The 15,000-nt window shown below is 38.8% G+C and overlaps 1 protein-coding gene and 2 long non-coding RNA genes across 3 annotated transcripts in view; 2 read left to right on the top strand and 1 right to left on the bottom strand.

Annotated features, from left to right (window-relative positions):
• Window positions 1–2,168, top strand: part of LOC138959341 (allatostatin-A receptor-like) — a 35,952-nt gene extending 33,784 nt beyond the window's left edge. Inside the window, exon 9 of the mRNA XM_070330769.1 lies at window positions 1,178–2,168. Coding sequence (XP_070186870.1) covers window positions 1,178–1,548 — 371 coding nt within the window. The 3' untranslated portion in view covers window positions 1,549–2,168. The remainder of the gene's footprint in view (window positions 1–1,177) is intronic.
• A 4,023-nt stretch (window positions 2,169–6,191) lies between these two features.
• The window catches only part of LOC138959364 (uncharacterized), a 140,205-nt gene continuing 131,396 nt past the window's right edge, over window positions 6,192–15,000 (top strand). The window contains exon 1 of the long non-coding RNA XR_011453702.1: window positions 6,192–6,318. This is a non-coding gene — a long non-coding RNA (uncharacterized lncRNA). The remainder of the gene's footprint in view (window positions 6,319–15,000) is intronic.
• Window positions 10,376–15,000, bottom strand: part of LOC138959365 (uncharacterized) — a 63,235-nt gene continuing 58,610 nt past the window's right edge. Inside the window, exon 2 of the long non-coding RNA XR_011453703.1 lies at window positions 10,376–11,727. This is a non-coding gene — a long non-coding RNA (uncharacterized lncRNA). The remainder of the gene's footprint in view (window positions 11,728–15,000) is intronic.

The raw sequence follows: 15,000 nt of genomic DNA, 5'->3' as shown, positions 1-15,000 counted from the left end.
GTGTGTGTGTGTGTTTTGTTTGGATTTGATGATGGGTTTGCTGTTTTTATAATAATAATGATAATTGTAATGACAGCTTATATAGCGCGAACCACAGTAATTTATGCTCTCTTCGCTTTACATATTAACTATAAATAAAGACATACTATTTAGCATAACATCAATACATATACATCCTAGCAAAATCACGCAATACAACTACAACACATCAGCCACTTATGGACGATACCATGCATGTAGATAAACACACACACTAAATAATGTACAATCAACATAGGAAAATAACAACTTAAACACACACACACACACACACACACACACACACACACACACACACACACACACACACACACACACATACACACACAGAGTAAATACTGACACTGTTTGTGTTCACATTAACAGCCGTTTTAAAAGAAGCTCGCAGGTTAAATTTAGGTTTTGTCCTGCGTTGACACACACACACACACACACACACACGTACCTAAAGTGTGGATGGTTACCTAAGAGGCGGCACTGGGTGTAGTGCCTTTCTAGTGCACTTGCACTACAACAGCACTGGGTGCAGTACTCGCTCCGGCATCGAAGAATTTTGCACTAAAAAATGCACAAAATTTGACCTATTTCGTCGCCTATAGAGGACGGAAAGAATGTCATTTTGAACATTGTTATGACATTCTTTCCGTCAAAAAAGTCAATTTAACGGTGTTAAATGAAGCGACCATCCACACAATTAGGTTGCCATCCAGAGTTTAGGTTGCCATCCACGTGTGGATGGTTGCCTTATGGTGATTTAGGCAACCAAACCTGTGGAAACGGGGGTACACACACACACACACACACACACACACACACACAACACACACACACAACACACACACGCGCGCGCGCTCGCACTCTCTCTCTCTCTCCACAATATCACTATCCCCCACCACCATTACTAAACAAGGAAATACTGAAACCGACCGGCCAGACAACCAACCCGCAAACCGACCGACCAACCAACAAACAAACCAGCCAACAAACCAACCTAAGCAAAATAACCAGAATTGTGTTGGAAGAGGTTTACAACAACACATAGACTAACACCATATCACACCCAAGCAAACCAAAGCTTATTTAACATTTTACACACCTTATACAACACTTTTTAAATATCTTATTCCGCACCCTACAGAATTCCGTCGACGTACAGAGACAGTCAGCCCTGCCAGGGGTCAAGGTCTCGATTCCAAACAGCCACACATCGACAGAGGAACGACAGATCTAGAGCAACCTGATCAACATCTTCATCTGCACCACAACCCACCGACATCCCTCAACGACCACAACGGTGTCAGCAACAACGACGGCAACAACCAGAACCACAACAACAGCAACAACGACGACAACAACCAGAACCACAACAACAGCAACAACGACGACAACAACCAGAACCACAACAACAGCAACAACGACGACAACAACCAGAACCACAACAACAGCAACAGCCACATGATTCATGTCGCCACCATCGGCACGTCGGCAGCCACGACTTCCTTCACTTGAATGAATGGAGCTGTAAAACTAGTGAATAGGGAATTTACTGACTTACTGAAATCAAGTGAGAATTCATAACTATGAAATCAAGTGGGAATTCATGCTATGAAATCAAATGACAATCCATACTTTGAAAACAGTGGACAGTTCATGCTATGAAATCAAGTGACAATTCATACTATGGAATCAAGTGACAATTCACACTATGATAACAAGGGACTATTCATGCTATGAAATCAAGTGACAATTCATACTATGGGAATCAAGTGACAATTCACACTATGATAACAAGGGACTGTTCATGCTATGAAATCAAGAGAAAACTGATTCATACCATGAAAACAAGTGACAAATTCATGCTATGAAATCAAGTGACAATTCACACTATGATAACAAACAACAATTCATGCTATAAAATAAAGTGATAATTTATACCATGAAAACAAGGGACTGTTAATTATATGAAATCAAGTGACAATTCATACTATGAAATCAAGTGACAAAATGTATGCATAATCATGTGAATTTTCTGTCTTCTTCAGTCGCTACCGGTTCCTTCATTGATACTTGAAATATTGGAGTTGTGACCTTCAATTCCGTGAATTCAGAAAATAAAGTGACAATTCACACTGTTAGAATCAAGTGACAATTCACACTGTTAGAATCAAGTGACAATTCACACTGTTAGAATCAAGTGACAATTCACACTGTTAGAATCAAGTGACAATTCACACTGTTAGAATCAAGTGACAATTCACACTGTTAGAACCAAGTGACAATTCACACTGTTAGAATCAAGTGACAATTCACACTGTTAGAATCAAGTGGCAATGTATGGTGTGAAATTCAAGTGACAATCCATACTGAGAAATCAAGTTACAGTTTATACTGCCAGTTGCTCCTGTGAAATAAAAGGACAGCTCATGATACAAAACAAGTAACGTCAAATGTACTGTCAAACTGAATGCGTGATATATTGTGTAAAAAATTCCATCTCACACGGCATTAATAGGTAACATGCGCCTTGAGTCGCCTTGTGTGGTGAGATACGTGCGCGATATAAATCCTCGTAAATAAATAAATAAACTAATGGGCGGTTCTGGTGAGGTTATGCCCCTTCTTTCTTTCGGCTGGTAACAGGCGGAACCTCGCGGCAAGATCACACGAGAAAGGAAAACAAGTCGCGTAAGGCGAAAATACAACATTTAGTCAAGTAGCTGTCGAACTCACAGAATGAAACTGAACGCAATGCCATTTTTCAGCAAGACCGTATACTCGTAGCATCGTCAGTCCACCGCTCATGGCAAAGGCAGTGAAATTGACAAGAAGAGCGGGGTAGTAGTTGCGCTAAGAAGGATAGCACGCTTTTCTGTACCTCTCTTTGTTTTAACTTTCTGAGCGTGTTTTTAATCCAAACATATCATATCTATATGTTTTTGGAATCAGGAACCGACAAGGAATAAGATGAAAGTGTTTTTAAATTGATTTGGACAATTTAATTTTGATAATAATTTTTATATATTTAATTTTCAGAGCTTGTTTTTAATCCAAATATAACATATTTATATGTTTTTGGAATCAGAAAATGATGGAGAATAAGAAGAACGTAAATTTGGATCGTTTTATAAATTTTTATTTTTTTTTACAATTTTCAGATTTTTAATGACCTAAGTCATTAATTAATTTTTAAGCCACCAAGCTGAAATGCAATACCGAAGTCCGGGTTTCGTCGAAGATTACTTGACCAAAATTTCAACCAATTTGGTTGAAAAATGAGGGCGTGACAGTGCCGCCTCAACTTTCACGAAAAGCCGGATATGACGTCATCAAAGACATTTATCAAAAAAAAATGAAAAAAAACGTTCGGGGATTTCATACCCAGGAACTCTCATGTCAAATTTCATGAAGATCGGTCCAGTAGTTTAGTCTGAATCGCTCTACACACACACACACACACACACACACACACACACACACACACACACACACACACACACACACACACACACACAGACACACACACGCACATACACCACGACCCTCGTCTCGATTCCCCCCTCTACGTTAAAACATTTAGTCAAAACTTGACTAAATGTAACAAGTCGCGTAAGGCGAAAATACAACATTTAGTCAAGTAGCTGTCGAACTCACAGAATGAAACTGAACGCAATGCAACGCAGCAAGACCGTATACTCGTAGCATCGTCAGTCCACCGCTCACGGCATAGGCAGTGAAATTGACAAGAAGAGCGGGGTAGTAGTTGCGCTGGGAAGGATAGCACGCTTTTCTGTACCTCTCTTCGTTTTAACTTTCTGAGCGTGTTTTTAATCCAAACATATCATATCTATATGTTTTTGGAATCAGGAACCGACAAGGAATAAGATGAAAGTGTTTTTAAATTGATTTGGACAATTTAATTTTGATAATAATTTTTATATATTTAATTTTCAGAGCTTGTTTTTAATCCGAATATAACATATTTATATGTTTTTGAAATCAGGAAATGATGGAGAATAAGAAGAACGTAAATTTGGATCGTTTTATAAATTTTTTTTTTTTTTTACAATTTTCAGATTTTTAATGACCTAAGTCATTAATTGATTTTTAAGCCACCAAGCTGAAATGCAATACCGAAGTCCGGGCTTCGTCGAAGATTACTTGACCAAAATTTCAACCAATTTGGTTGAAAAATGAGGGCGTGACAGTGCCGCCTCAACTTTCACGAAAAGCCGGATATGACGTCATCAAAGACATTTATAAAAAAAAAATGAAAAAAAACGTTCGGGGATTTCATACCCAGGAACTCTCATGTCAAATTTCATAAAGATCGGTCCAGTAGTTTAGTCTGAATCGCTCTACACACACACACACACACACACACACACACCACGACCCTCGTCTCGATTCCCCCCTCTACGTTAAAACATTTAGTCAAAACTTGACTAAATGTAACAAGTCGCGTAAGGCGAAAATACAATATTTAGTCAAGTAGCTGTCGAACTCACAGAATGAAACTGAACGCAATGCCATTTTTCAGCAAGACCGTATACTCGTAGCATCGTCAGTCCACCGCTCATGGCAAAGGCAGTGAAATTGACAAGAAGAGCGGGGTAGTAGTTGCGCTAAGAAGGATAGCACGCTTTTCTGTACCTCTCTTTGTTTTAACTTTCTGAGCGTGTTTTTAATCCAAACATATCATATCTATATGTTTTTGGAATCAGGAACCGACAAGGAATAAGATGAAAGTGTTTTTAAATTGATTTGGACAATTTAATTTTGATAATAATTTTTATATATTTAATTTTCAGAGCTTGTTTTTAATCCAAATATAACATATTTATATGTTTTTGGAATCAGAAAATGATGGAGAATAAGAAGAACGTAAATTTGGATCGTTTTATAAATTTTTATTTTTTTTTACAATTTTCAGATTTTTAATGACCTAAGTCATTAATTAATTTTTAAGCCACCAAGCTGAAATGCAATACCGAAGTCCGGGCTTCGTCGAAGATTACTTGACCAAAATTTCAACCAATTTGGTTGAAAAATGAGGGCGTGACAGTGCCGCCTCAACTTTCACGAAAAGCCGGATATGACGTCATCAAAGACATTTATCCAAAAAAAAATGAAAAAAAACGTTCGGTGATTTCATACCCAGGAACTCTCATGTCAAATTTCATGAAGATCGGTCCAGTAGTTTAGTCTGAATCGCTCTACACACTCACACACACACACACACACACACACACACACACACACACACACACACAGACAGACACACACACGCACATACACCACGACCCTCGTCTCGATTCCCCCCTCTACGTTAAAACATTTAGTCAAAACTTGACTAAATGTAACAAGTCGCGTAAGGCGAAAATACAACATTTAGTCAAGTAGCTGTCGAACTCACAGAATGAAACTGAACGCAATGCAACGCAGCAAGACCGTATACTCGTAGCATCGTCAGTCCACCGCTCACGGCATAGGCAGTGAAATTGACAAGAAGAGCGGGGTAGTAGTTGCGCTGGGAAGGATAGCACGCTTTTCTGTACCTCTCTTCGTTTTAACTTTCTGAGCGTGTTTTTAATCCAAACATATCATATCTATATGTTTTTGGAATCAGGAACCGACAAGGAATAAGATGAAAGTGTTTTTAAATTGATTTCGACAATTTAATTTTGATAATAATTTTTATATATTTAATTTTCAGAGCTTGTTTTTAATCCGAATATAACATATTTATATGTTTTTGAAATCAGGAAATGATGGAAAATAAGATAAACGTAAATTTGGATCGTTTTATAAAAAACATATTTTTTTTTACAATTTTCAGATTTTTAATGACCAAAGTCATTAATTAATTTTTAAGCCACCACGCTGAAATGCAATACCGAAGTCCGGGCTTCGTCGAACATTACCCGACCAAAATTTCAACCAATTTGGTTGAAAAATGAGGGCGTGACAGTGCCGCCTCAACTTTCACGAAAAGCCGGATATGACGTCATCAAAGACATTTATCAAAAAAAATGAAAAAAACGTTCGGGGATTTCATACCCAGGAACTCTCATGTCAAATTTCATAAAGATCGGTCCAGTAGTTTAGTCTGAATCGCTCTACACACACACACACACACACACACACACACACACACACACACACACACACACACACACAGACAGACACACACACACACACACGCACATACACCACGACCCTCGTCTCGATTCCCCCCTCTACGTTAAAACATTTAGTCAAAACTTGACTAAATGTAAAAACGTGCATTGGTCCCAAATAGCATGTCGCTTTGTTTGTATTGTATGGGGAGATTTATATAGCGCTTGACGTTCTCTAAGCGCTTTACATATTTAATTTCTGCTTTGGTAACAGTTCGTGTGTAAGTCGTGCTTTTTATACGGTAAAAAGACAATGGTAACAGGCGGAACCTCGCGGCAAGATCACAGGAGTTGTCTCGCGTTATCACCCCAGAAGCGCTCATTAAAGTGACATTATATACTGTGAAAACAAGTACGCATTATGGTGCCAGTACTTTTATTGTCATGTCATTTGAAAACACACACACTAAAGAAATGTTCTCCAGTGTTCTTCGTTGGAACAATTCAATGTTGTGTACAAATAATTACCAAACATGGGCAAACAGTGGAACATGGGCAAACAGTGGAGTTCAATTTCTGTGCAGCATCTTTTTTTAATTTTTTTTTTATCATATATACATGAATGAAAAATCAATGTTGTGTACAAATAAGAATTACATAGCCCATAACACCAAACATGGGCTAATTGCGGTGTTCAATTTTTGTCCAGCATCTGTTTAGTGTATACATGAAGGAAAAATCAAAGTTGTGTTCAAATACACATAATAAACAATACTGTGGCTAACAGCGGTGTTCTCTTCAGCTTCTAGTCATTTGTGAAGGAAAAATGAGCATACTACAAGCAGCCTTTAACAGTCCATTTTTCAGACTTCACAAGCGTTCCTTTCACCGTTGAATAAGATTTTACAAAGCATTCAAAAATTTACTTTATCGGCTTCAAGCTGCGTTTGTGAAGAAAAGTAGTAACACAATAAACCGCAAAGGTAGCTGTCACTACTGCAAATAGAAATTAGGACATACGCGTACATTCAGCCCCTGGCCATTTGACAAAAAAATCCAGTCAGACAATGATCGGTTGAACAATGAAACCTGCTGCTTGTATAGCAGTATAAAAGTGTTCAAAGCTTTAAACACTGATACTTATATAATTGGGAGAAAACGTAATACTGACAGGTAAGGGCAAGGGCACTTGTTCAAGTTGTTGCTGCTGATGTTGCTGTTGTTGCGGCAATGGCTGGTCTTCCTGGAATGAAGATGACATAAATCTTCATCAGGTTCATTGTAAATAAAAACAGCTATAATTAACTATACCCTTAGCGCGTGTACTTTAAATATATACAATTTCATAAATGCAAGAAAAATAGTAACACAATATAAATGGATATAAGTAAATTAATTGTTGGATTAGGTCAAATCTATAAATGTGTCAGGTCATATTAATAATAAAAACAATAATAAATGATACTGATATGCGCCTTGTACTACAAAGAGCCCAAAGCATGGTAATCTGACCCAACACGGACACTCACAGTCACACAACATGTATTTTGCACCCACTCAAGCAAGGACACAACATCAATACATTCAAATGGTGTGACGGATGGAAGATCATCTATTAAGTAATGTTCAACCTGAGCTAAAAGTGGCCTGCGGATCTCAGTAAATATGACCAGTGGTGCAATCGCAGCAGGAAGACCCAGACATGTTCACAAACATACTTGGTAAAAATGATAACAATTACACATTAACAATTGCTTCCATTTGAAACTTCGAGGTCGTCATCATGGATTGACGCCCGACCAAAGCTAATTGAAGCCCGACGGAGCGAAGCTGAAATTGACCCCCACCCTCCTACAAAAGAAAACAGGGGGGGGGGGGGGGGGGGGGAGGGGGCAGGAATTCAAGACAGTGATCAAAAATACGCCTCCCCCCTTCATTTTTCTTTTCATTACAAAGCTTGTAAGTTTTTATTTAGAACATAGCCAGCGGCAAAGGGCCATCTATTTTTTTAAGTGTATATAATTTAGGGACATTACATACTAAGTTTTGAGTTAAAAAAAAAGATGACATTAATAATCAAAAGCGAAAAACACTTCTTCACAATCACATTTAAATGTAAATAATCATTTACTTCGAGGCGAACATACAGGCTGCTCTTTGAGCCTTTCAAGAGAGCCTTGACCTCTGCCGGTGTTGTGCCATCAACAACCTGTAGTGGGGTGTGGGCCCCCCCTCATGGACAGGAGGACAAAGGGGGAGTTTCCAAGCCCAGGAAGGAGTTCACGGATGCGCTCGTGAAACTCCTCCCTGGATAGGCAGACTGGAAACTCCACCCTTTCCCCGTCATTCGCTGGCCCTACATGAAAAGGGAAAATAAAATCAATAACTAACATTACACTTACACTTTTACAGCCTTCCAAAGTTTCGAAACCACACAATGGAAGTTGGAACAACATTTTCATAAACTGCTGGACGGATTTTGTTCAAACTTGGCATGATGATAGCTGAATACCAGGGAAGAACACATTTTGCTTCTTTGGGCCAAATTTTTTTCCGGGGGGGCATGCCCCCGGACCACCCTAGCAAATTCGGGCGCTTTGCGCCCGTCACATTCACTTTCGATTCAAAGTGCCCCCCCCCCCCCCCCCCTTACAAAGCAACTGATCCGCCCCTGCCAGTGGACGATATCTTCCGCCTGTGGTCCAAGCAACTCAGTTCAGAAAATTTGGAAGGGGAACTACTCTTGTCGTACGAGAGTTACTTGCCTTGGGAGTTTGCGTACACTCATAAGAGATCTAAAGCGAGTTTCTCTGCACTGATCGTTAGATTTGGATTTAGAAAACAACCAAACTCAAAGATTTTATATGGAGGTTAAATGTGTTCAAGCCTGTAGTTGCCAGTTTAAATGCAGTATGTTTGTATTGTTTGGTCTAGAGATGTATATTTCGTACATTGGAGCGTTCGGAACTTTTCAATCGCTAAAGTAGTTCCCTCAAAGTCTAACTCATCAACCTGTGAGCTATCGAGGATTCAGGCCCGTTGTTGGGTAAGTGATTTTGGTTGTTGGGTAAGTTACCGAAAAATAACTAGCCCTACACCTTTACAGAGAGAAAGAAGCAGAGGGGGGAATAAATATTGATCAGAGTGTGCTAAGCCGAGTTGAGAGGGAATCAAAAAAATGATTATTGAAATCTGCGGCGTCCCGCCGAGCTTTGTTCAATAATAATGTTCTCGATTAGCCCACACCTCTCAGTCATGCTGAGTTGGTGGGCATTTGGCCGATGATCGGACAATCCGGGCCATTTTAAATCAGTCAACAAACCGTGAAATCAACTTGTGACCTACCGCTCCAGCATCCCGGTGCCCGCTGCTGGTCTCTCTCTTTCTATCTCCCTCCTCCTCTCGTCAATGACCCGAATCACCTCTTCTCTGAGGGCAGCCAAAATGTGAACTCCACAGTGTGTGCCGGTAAAATTCCGGTTACACTTTTTGTCGACACCGGATCCAGTAAAAAGGATCGATCCTTTTGATCGATCCTTTTGATCGATCGTTTGACCCTTTCCGCCTTCCATAGATGCAGTGTTGGATACTCGATCAGATCATAAAAAGTTGGGTGGGGGATAAGTATAAGTTACAGCTCCGTCCATCCATGGTATCGCGTAATATTTTGTCGATACTGGGTCAATGAATATAGCCGAGAGTGACGTCATTATATTATTTCACCCCGTCGAGACAAAATACCACGCGGTACTATGGGTGAATCGGAGCTGTAAAGTATATATGACATGACCAAAGTAAGGAGAATTTTTGTATATTTTGTGTCAGTCTTGGCAAGGCCAGTTTTGTCCAGTTCCGGAAAAGACATCATGTATTCATTCACCCTGTCGAGACGCATATAATTATGATAACGGTCTGTTCAAAACCGTATAACTAGAGATGGCCTACGTGACTGCGGCAAAAAAAAACAAGTCGCGTAAGGCGAAAATACAATATTTAGTCAAGTAGCTGTCGAACTCACAGAATGAAACTGAACGCAACGCAACGCAGCAAGACCGTATACTCGTAGCATCGTCACTCCACCGCCCGTGGCAAAGGCAGTGCCCGTGGAATTGACAAGAAGAGCGGGGTATTCGTTGCGCTGAGAAGGATAGCACGCTTTTCTGTACCTCTCTTCGTTTTAACTTTCTGAGCGTGTTTTTAATCCAAACATATCATATCTATATGTTTTTGGAATCAGGAACCGACAAGGAATAAGATGAAAGTGTTTTTAAATTGATTTCGAAAAAAAAATTTTGATAATAATTTTTATATATTTAATTTTCAGAGCTTGATTTTAATCCAAATATAACATATTTATATGTTTTTGGAATCAGCAAATGATGGAGAATAAGATAAACGTAAATTTGGATCGTTTTATAAATTTTTATTTTTTTTTACAATTTTCAGATTTTTAATGACCAAAGTCATTAATTAATTTTTAAGCCACCACACTGAAATGCAATACCGAAGTCCGGGCTTCGTCGAAGATTACTTGACCAAAATTTCAACCAATTTGGTTGAAAAATGAGGGCGTGACAGTGCCGCCTCAACTTTCACGAAAAGCCGGATATGACGTCATCAAAGACATTTATCAAAAAAATGAAAAAAACGTTCGGGGATTTCATACCCAGGAACTCTCATGTCAAATTTCATAAAGATCGGTCCAGTAGTTTAGTCTGAATCGCTCTACACACACACACAGACAGACAGACAGACGCACATACACCACGACCCTCGTTTCGATTCCCCCTCGATGTTAAAATATTTAGTCAAAACTTGACTAAATATAAAACAAGTCGCGTAAGGCGAAAATACAATATTTAGTCAAGTAGCTGTCGAACTCACAGAATGAAACTGAACGCAATGCCATTTTACTCGTAGCATCGTCAGGCCACCGTTCATGGCAAAGGCAGTGAAATTGACAAGAAGAGCGGGGTAGTAGTTGCGCTAAGAAGGATAGCACGCTTTTCTGTACCTCTCTTTGTTTTAACTTTCTGAGCGTGTTTTAATCCAAACATATCATATCTATATGTTTTTGGAATCAGGAACCGACAAGGAATAAGATGAAAGTGTTTTTAAATTGATTTGGACAATTTAATTTTGATAATAATTTTTATATATTTAATTTTCAGAGCTTGTTTTTAATCCGAATATAACATATTTATATGTTTTTGGAATCAGCAAATGATGGAGAATAAGATAAACGTAAATTTGGATCGTTTTATAAATTTTTAATTTTTTTTACAATTTTCCGATTTTTAATGACCAAAGTCATTAATTAATTTTTAAGCCACCACGCTGAAATGCAATACCGAAGTCCGGGCTTCGTCGAAGATTACTTGACCAAAATTTGAACCAATTTGGTTGAAAAATGAGGGCGTGACAGTGCCGCCTCAACTTTCACGAAAAGCCGGATATGACGTCATCAAAGACATTTATCAAAAAAATGAAAAAAACGTATGGGGATTTCATACCCAGGAACTCTCATGTCAAATTTCATAAAGATCGGTCAAGTAGTTTAGTCTGAATCGCTCTACACACACACACACACTCACACACGCACACACGCACATACACCACGACCCTCGTTTCGATTCCCCCTCGATGTTAAAATATTTAGTCAAAACTTGACTAAATATAAAAAAATGAGCCGGCGGTAGGAGGACCGTGCAGATAGCAACTTAAATGTTCGTGCAAAGGGGCGGGGTAAGCGACGGTCGAACTGACCTAATTCACTCGACACAGTCTGCCAACGGGCCTTTCACTGGGTCGCGTTATACAGTGAGCTTTGCCGTTTTTTTGCATTTCACAAAATAGACTACATTTTTAGGTGTTCCGCTTTCCACAGATGTCCGCATAGGTCAGTGGTTATGCTGCGCTGCGGTTCCTGAAGTCGCTGGTTCGAGCCCCGTCAGTGCTATCGTTTTTTTAGTGTATTTTTTATGAATCATGCGCGTTTTTCCTGTTCAGTTTATAAAATATGCTTATTTTTTTATTTCATTTTTTTTGGGGGGAAGGGGGGGGGGGGGGGGCAAGTTTTGTGTGTGCTCATAAATAAATCGCAATTCAAGACTCTAATGCTATAACATCTTTATGTCCTTATAAAAACTAGAATAAATGCCTTGTAGTGCCGGGCGGTTTGAAAACAAATCGAACTCACATTAGTTCTGAATTGCACTAAAAACATCAAGACTTTTTTGAGAAATCACTCACTGAAACAGACGCAGCACGCGCGCGTGCTTACACACACACACACACACACACACACACACACACACACACACACACACACACACACACACACACACACACACACACACAAAATACGTAAGAGAAAAGATCGACCGATGTCGATAAATTAAGAGCTATATTTTGTCATTCAGATTGCGGACACCTCGCTTGAAAAAAACACCTTTTTATGTCACTTTCATTATTATTTCTTCTAAAACGTGCCTGTCAAGATTCCCCGCGTACAATGTTCCATCACTCATGGCTGGTCCAAATGCTATTCGCCTTTCAACACAGACACCACTGTATATACAGTAATACCGTCGTTTCAAATACTTTGCAACTCGTGTAACCCATGTGTAAAACGTGTGTCCGTACCCGTTTAATTGCACATAACATATCCACAAGGAAACAAACAGCTACCAACAAAAATTAATGTGTTTTAATTGCGGCAATACAAAAGTTTGCAGGTTTAGCATTGAATTACTTCGACAGAATCTCGTTCCACAGGTCTACGAACCGCATCTCAGTTTGCTACTGAGTTAAAGTACATTATGAAATTCAATGTCAAAGAGGGTTTATAGGGTAAATTGTGAAAAAAACGTTTGTCTAGGGCCATGAGATCATTTTTGTTTGCGTGTATGTGGGACTGTCGTTCCCTCATGCTTCCGCGCTAATGTTGGCAGGATTCGCCTTCTTAAATTCTGCTCCTAAACAACAAGCCTTCGTGGGGTAACGGTTATAACATTGCGCTTCAACACCAGTTGTCCCAGGTTCGAGACGCACAATGATCTTCATTTTTTTTTTTCGTATTCGTAAATGATTATGAAGTGCCAGTTGACTGGTTTTTATGTGTTCATTTAGAATCATATTCATAGCGTGTGTCAAAATTGTATCGTAAGATGCTTATGATAGATCAAACCATCTATTTTTTTAATTCTTCATACAATGATTGTTTTTAATCTGCACTTTAAATCGCTGTATCTAAAGTTGAAATGTATTGAAATAAAGAGAAATTATGGCCGTTGTGTATTATTTGCATCTTTTTCAAAGCACAGGTTAGTGCACCATGAAAACAGTGTTCGCTCAAAACAGGCAACGCGCCTATTTCTAGAACAAATACGTACACTTCATAAAAGAAAGTTATGAAGAGAGTTGCACACAATGATTCGTAATCAACAAAATAGTGCACCAACATTCTTTTTAAAGTGTCTAGTATTTCAGTTTCGATTTATATTAATTATAATGTTGAACATCTCTGCAAGATTTTGAAATTTTGAATCCATGCATGTCCCTTTGAATATTTCTGTAACTGAAAATGGAGAAGAAATTGCATTTTCTTGGCTTTTCCCTGATGACTAGAATACTTTTAATCATCTAAGGCCTACACACATTTCACAGTCAATGTATTTGCAAAAAGGACGGTTCAACTTAGATAGATTTCAAACTTACAGATACGATGTATTTCCTTCAGTCCACTGTAGCGTTTGATACATTTCAGCTAAACTAAGTGGCTTCATTTTACATGCAGATGAAATCTCCATTAGCTTCAGGAAATTTGAACAGAGTGTGTGCACAAGATCGCAAGGATGCTGGTGACAACCCCGGTGTCTATGACACCTTATACAAATGAAAACCATCAAGAGACCTGCCGCTTGTTTTCGTAATGTACTGTACGATTTACTTGCAAAGTGTATGTCTCTTGGACCACCTTGCCCCCCCCCCCCCCCCCCAATTTTGTCCAAAAGTTGGGAATGGGCGTTTAATAGGTAAGCAAACCACGAAGGAAATATTGTTGTCTTTTTGGTATGTTTAACAAGTTTATAACTTAAATAGTTAGTGATCTGTTGGACAGATTAATTCAGGCCTGCGGTGAACAAACCCATATCAACATTTTAACGTTAAGCAAATAAACGCATTGTCACAATTAGTTGTAGAATGATAAGTCACGTTTGTCTCGGAAACTAAAAGATTATTTGTTGTCAGTGTGTCACCCAATGAGGGGAAAACTGTGTACGAGGGACAACGTCTTGCCTTCAAAGGCCGCGATAGAGGGTAAACAAACACAAGTCTGTTCATTCGTTATGTTCTAACTCCTCGAAGTCGACCTCTCTATTCACTTCCAAATCTCAAACCAACTTTTATTTTTACATTCTTCGGACAATGATTGTTTTAAATCTGCACTTTAAATCGCTGTATTTAAAGTTGAAACATCCACTGAAATAAAGAGAAATTATGGCCGTTGTGTAATATCTTTGTTTTTGTTTTAAAGCACAGGTTAGTACAAGTGCACCATGAAAACAGTGTTCGCTCAAAACAGGGAACGCGCCTATTTGTAGAAAAAAATAAGTACACTTTATGAAAGAAATTTATTAAGAAAGTTGCACACATTGATTCGTAATTAAAAAAAAAAAATTGTGTGCGGCAAATTTCTTTTAAAGTGTCTAGTATTTCAGTTTCGATGTATAATGTTGAACATTTCTGCAAGATTTTGAAGCAGACTATAGCTGTTCATCTTACTTCTTATGCCTCTTGTTAGTACCAACACAGCTCATGACAGTAACGCAGCGACCAGATT

This window comes from Littorina saxatilis, linkage group LG2 (assembly GCF_037325665.1).
Source record: "Littorina saxatilis isolate snail1 linkage group LG2, US_GU_Lsax_2.0, whole genome shotgun sequence".
In the NCBI taxonomy this organism is placed as follows: Eukaryota; Metazoa; Mollusca; class Gastropoda; order Littorinimorpha; family Littorinidae; genus Littorina; species Littorina saxatilis.
The sequence above is the reverse complement of the archived record's forward strand: the minus strand, read 5'-3'. Positions and strand labels throughout refer to the sequence as shown.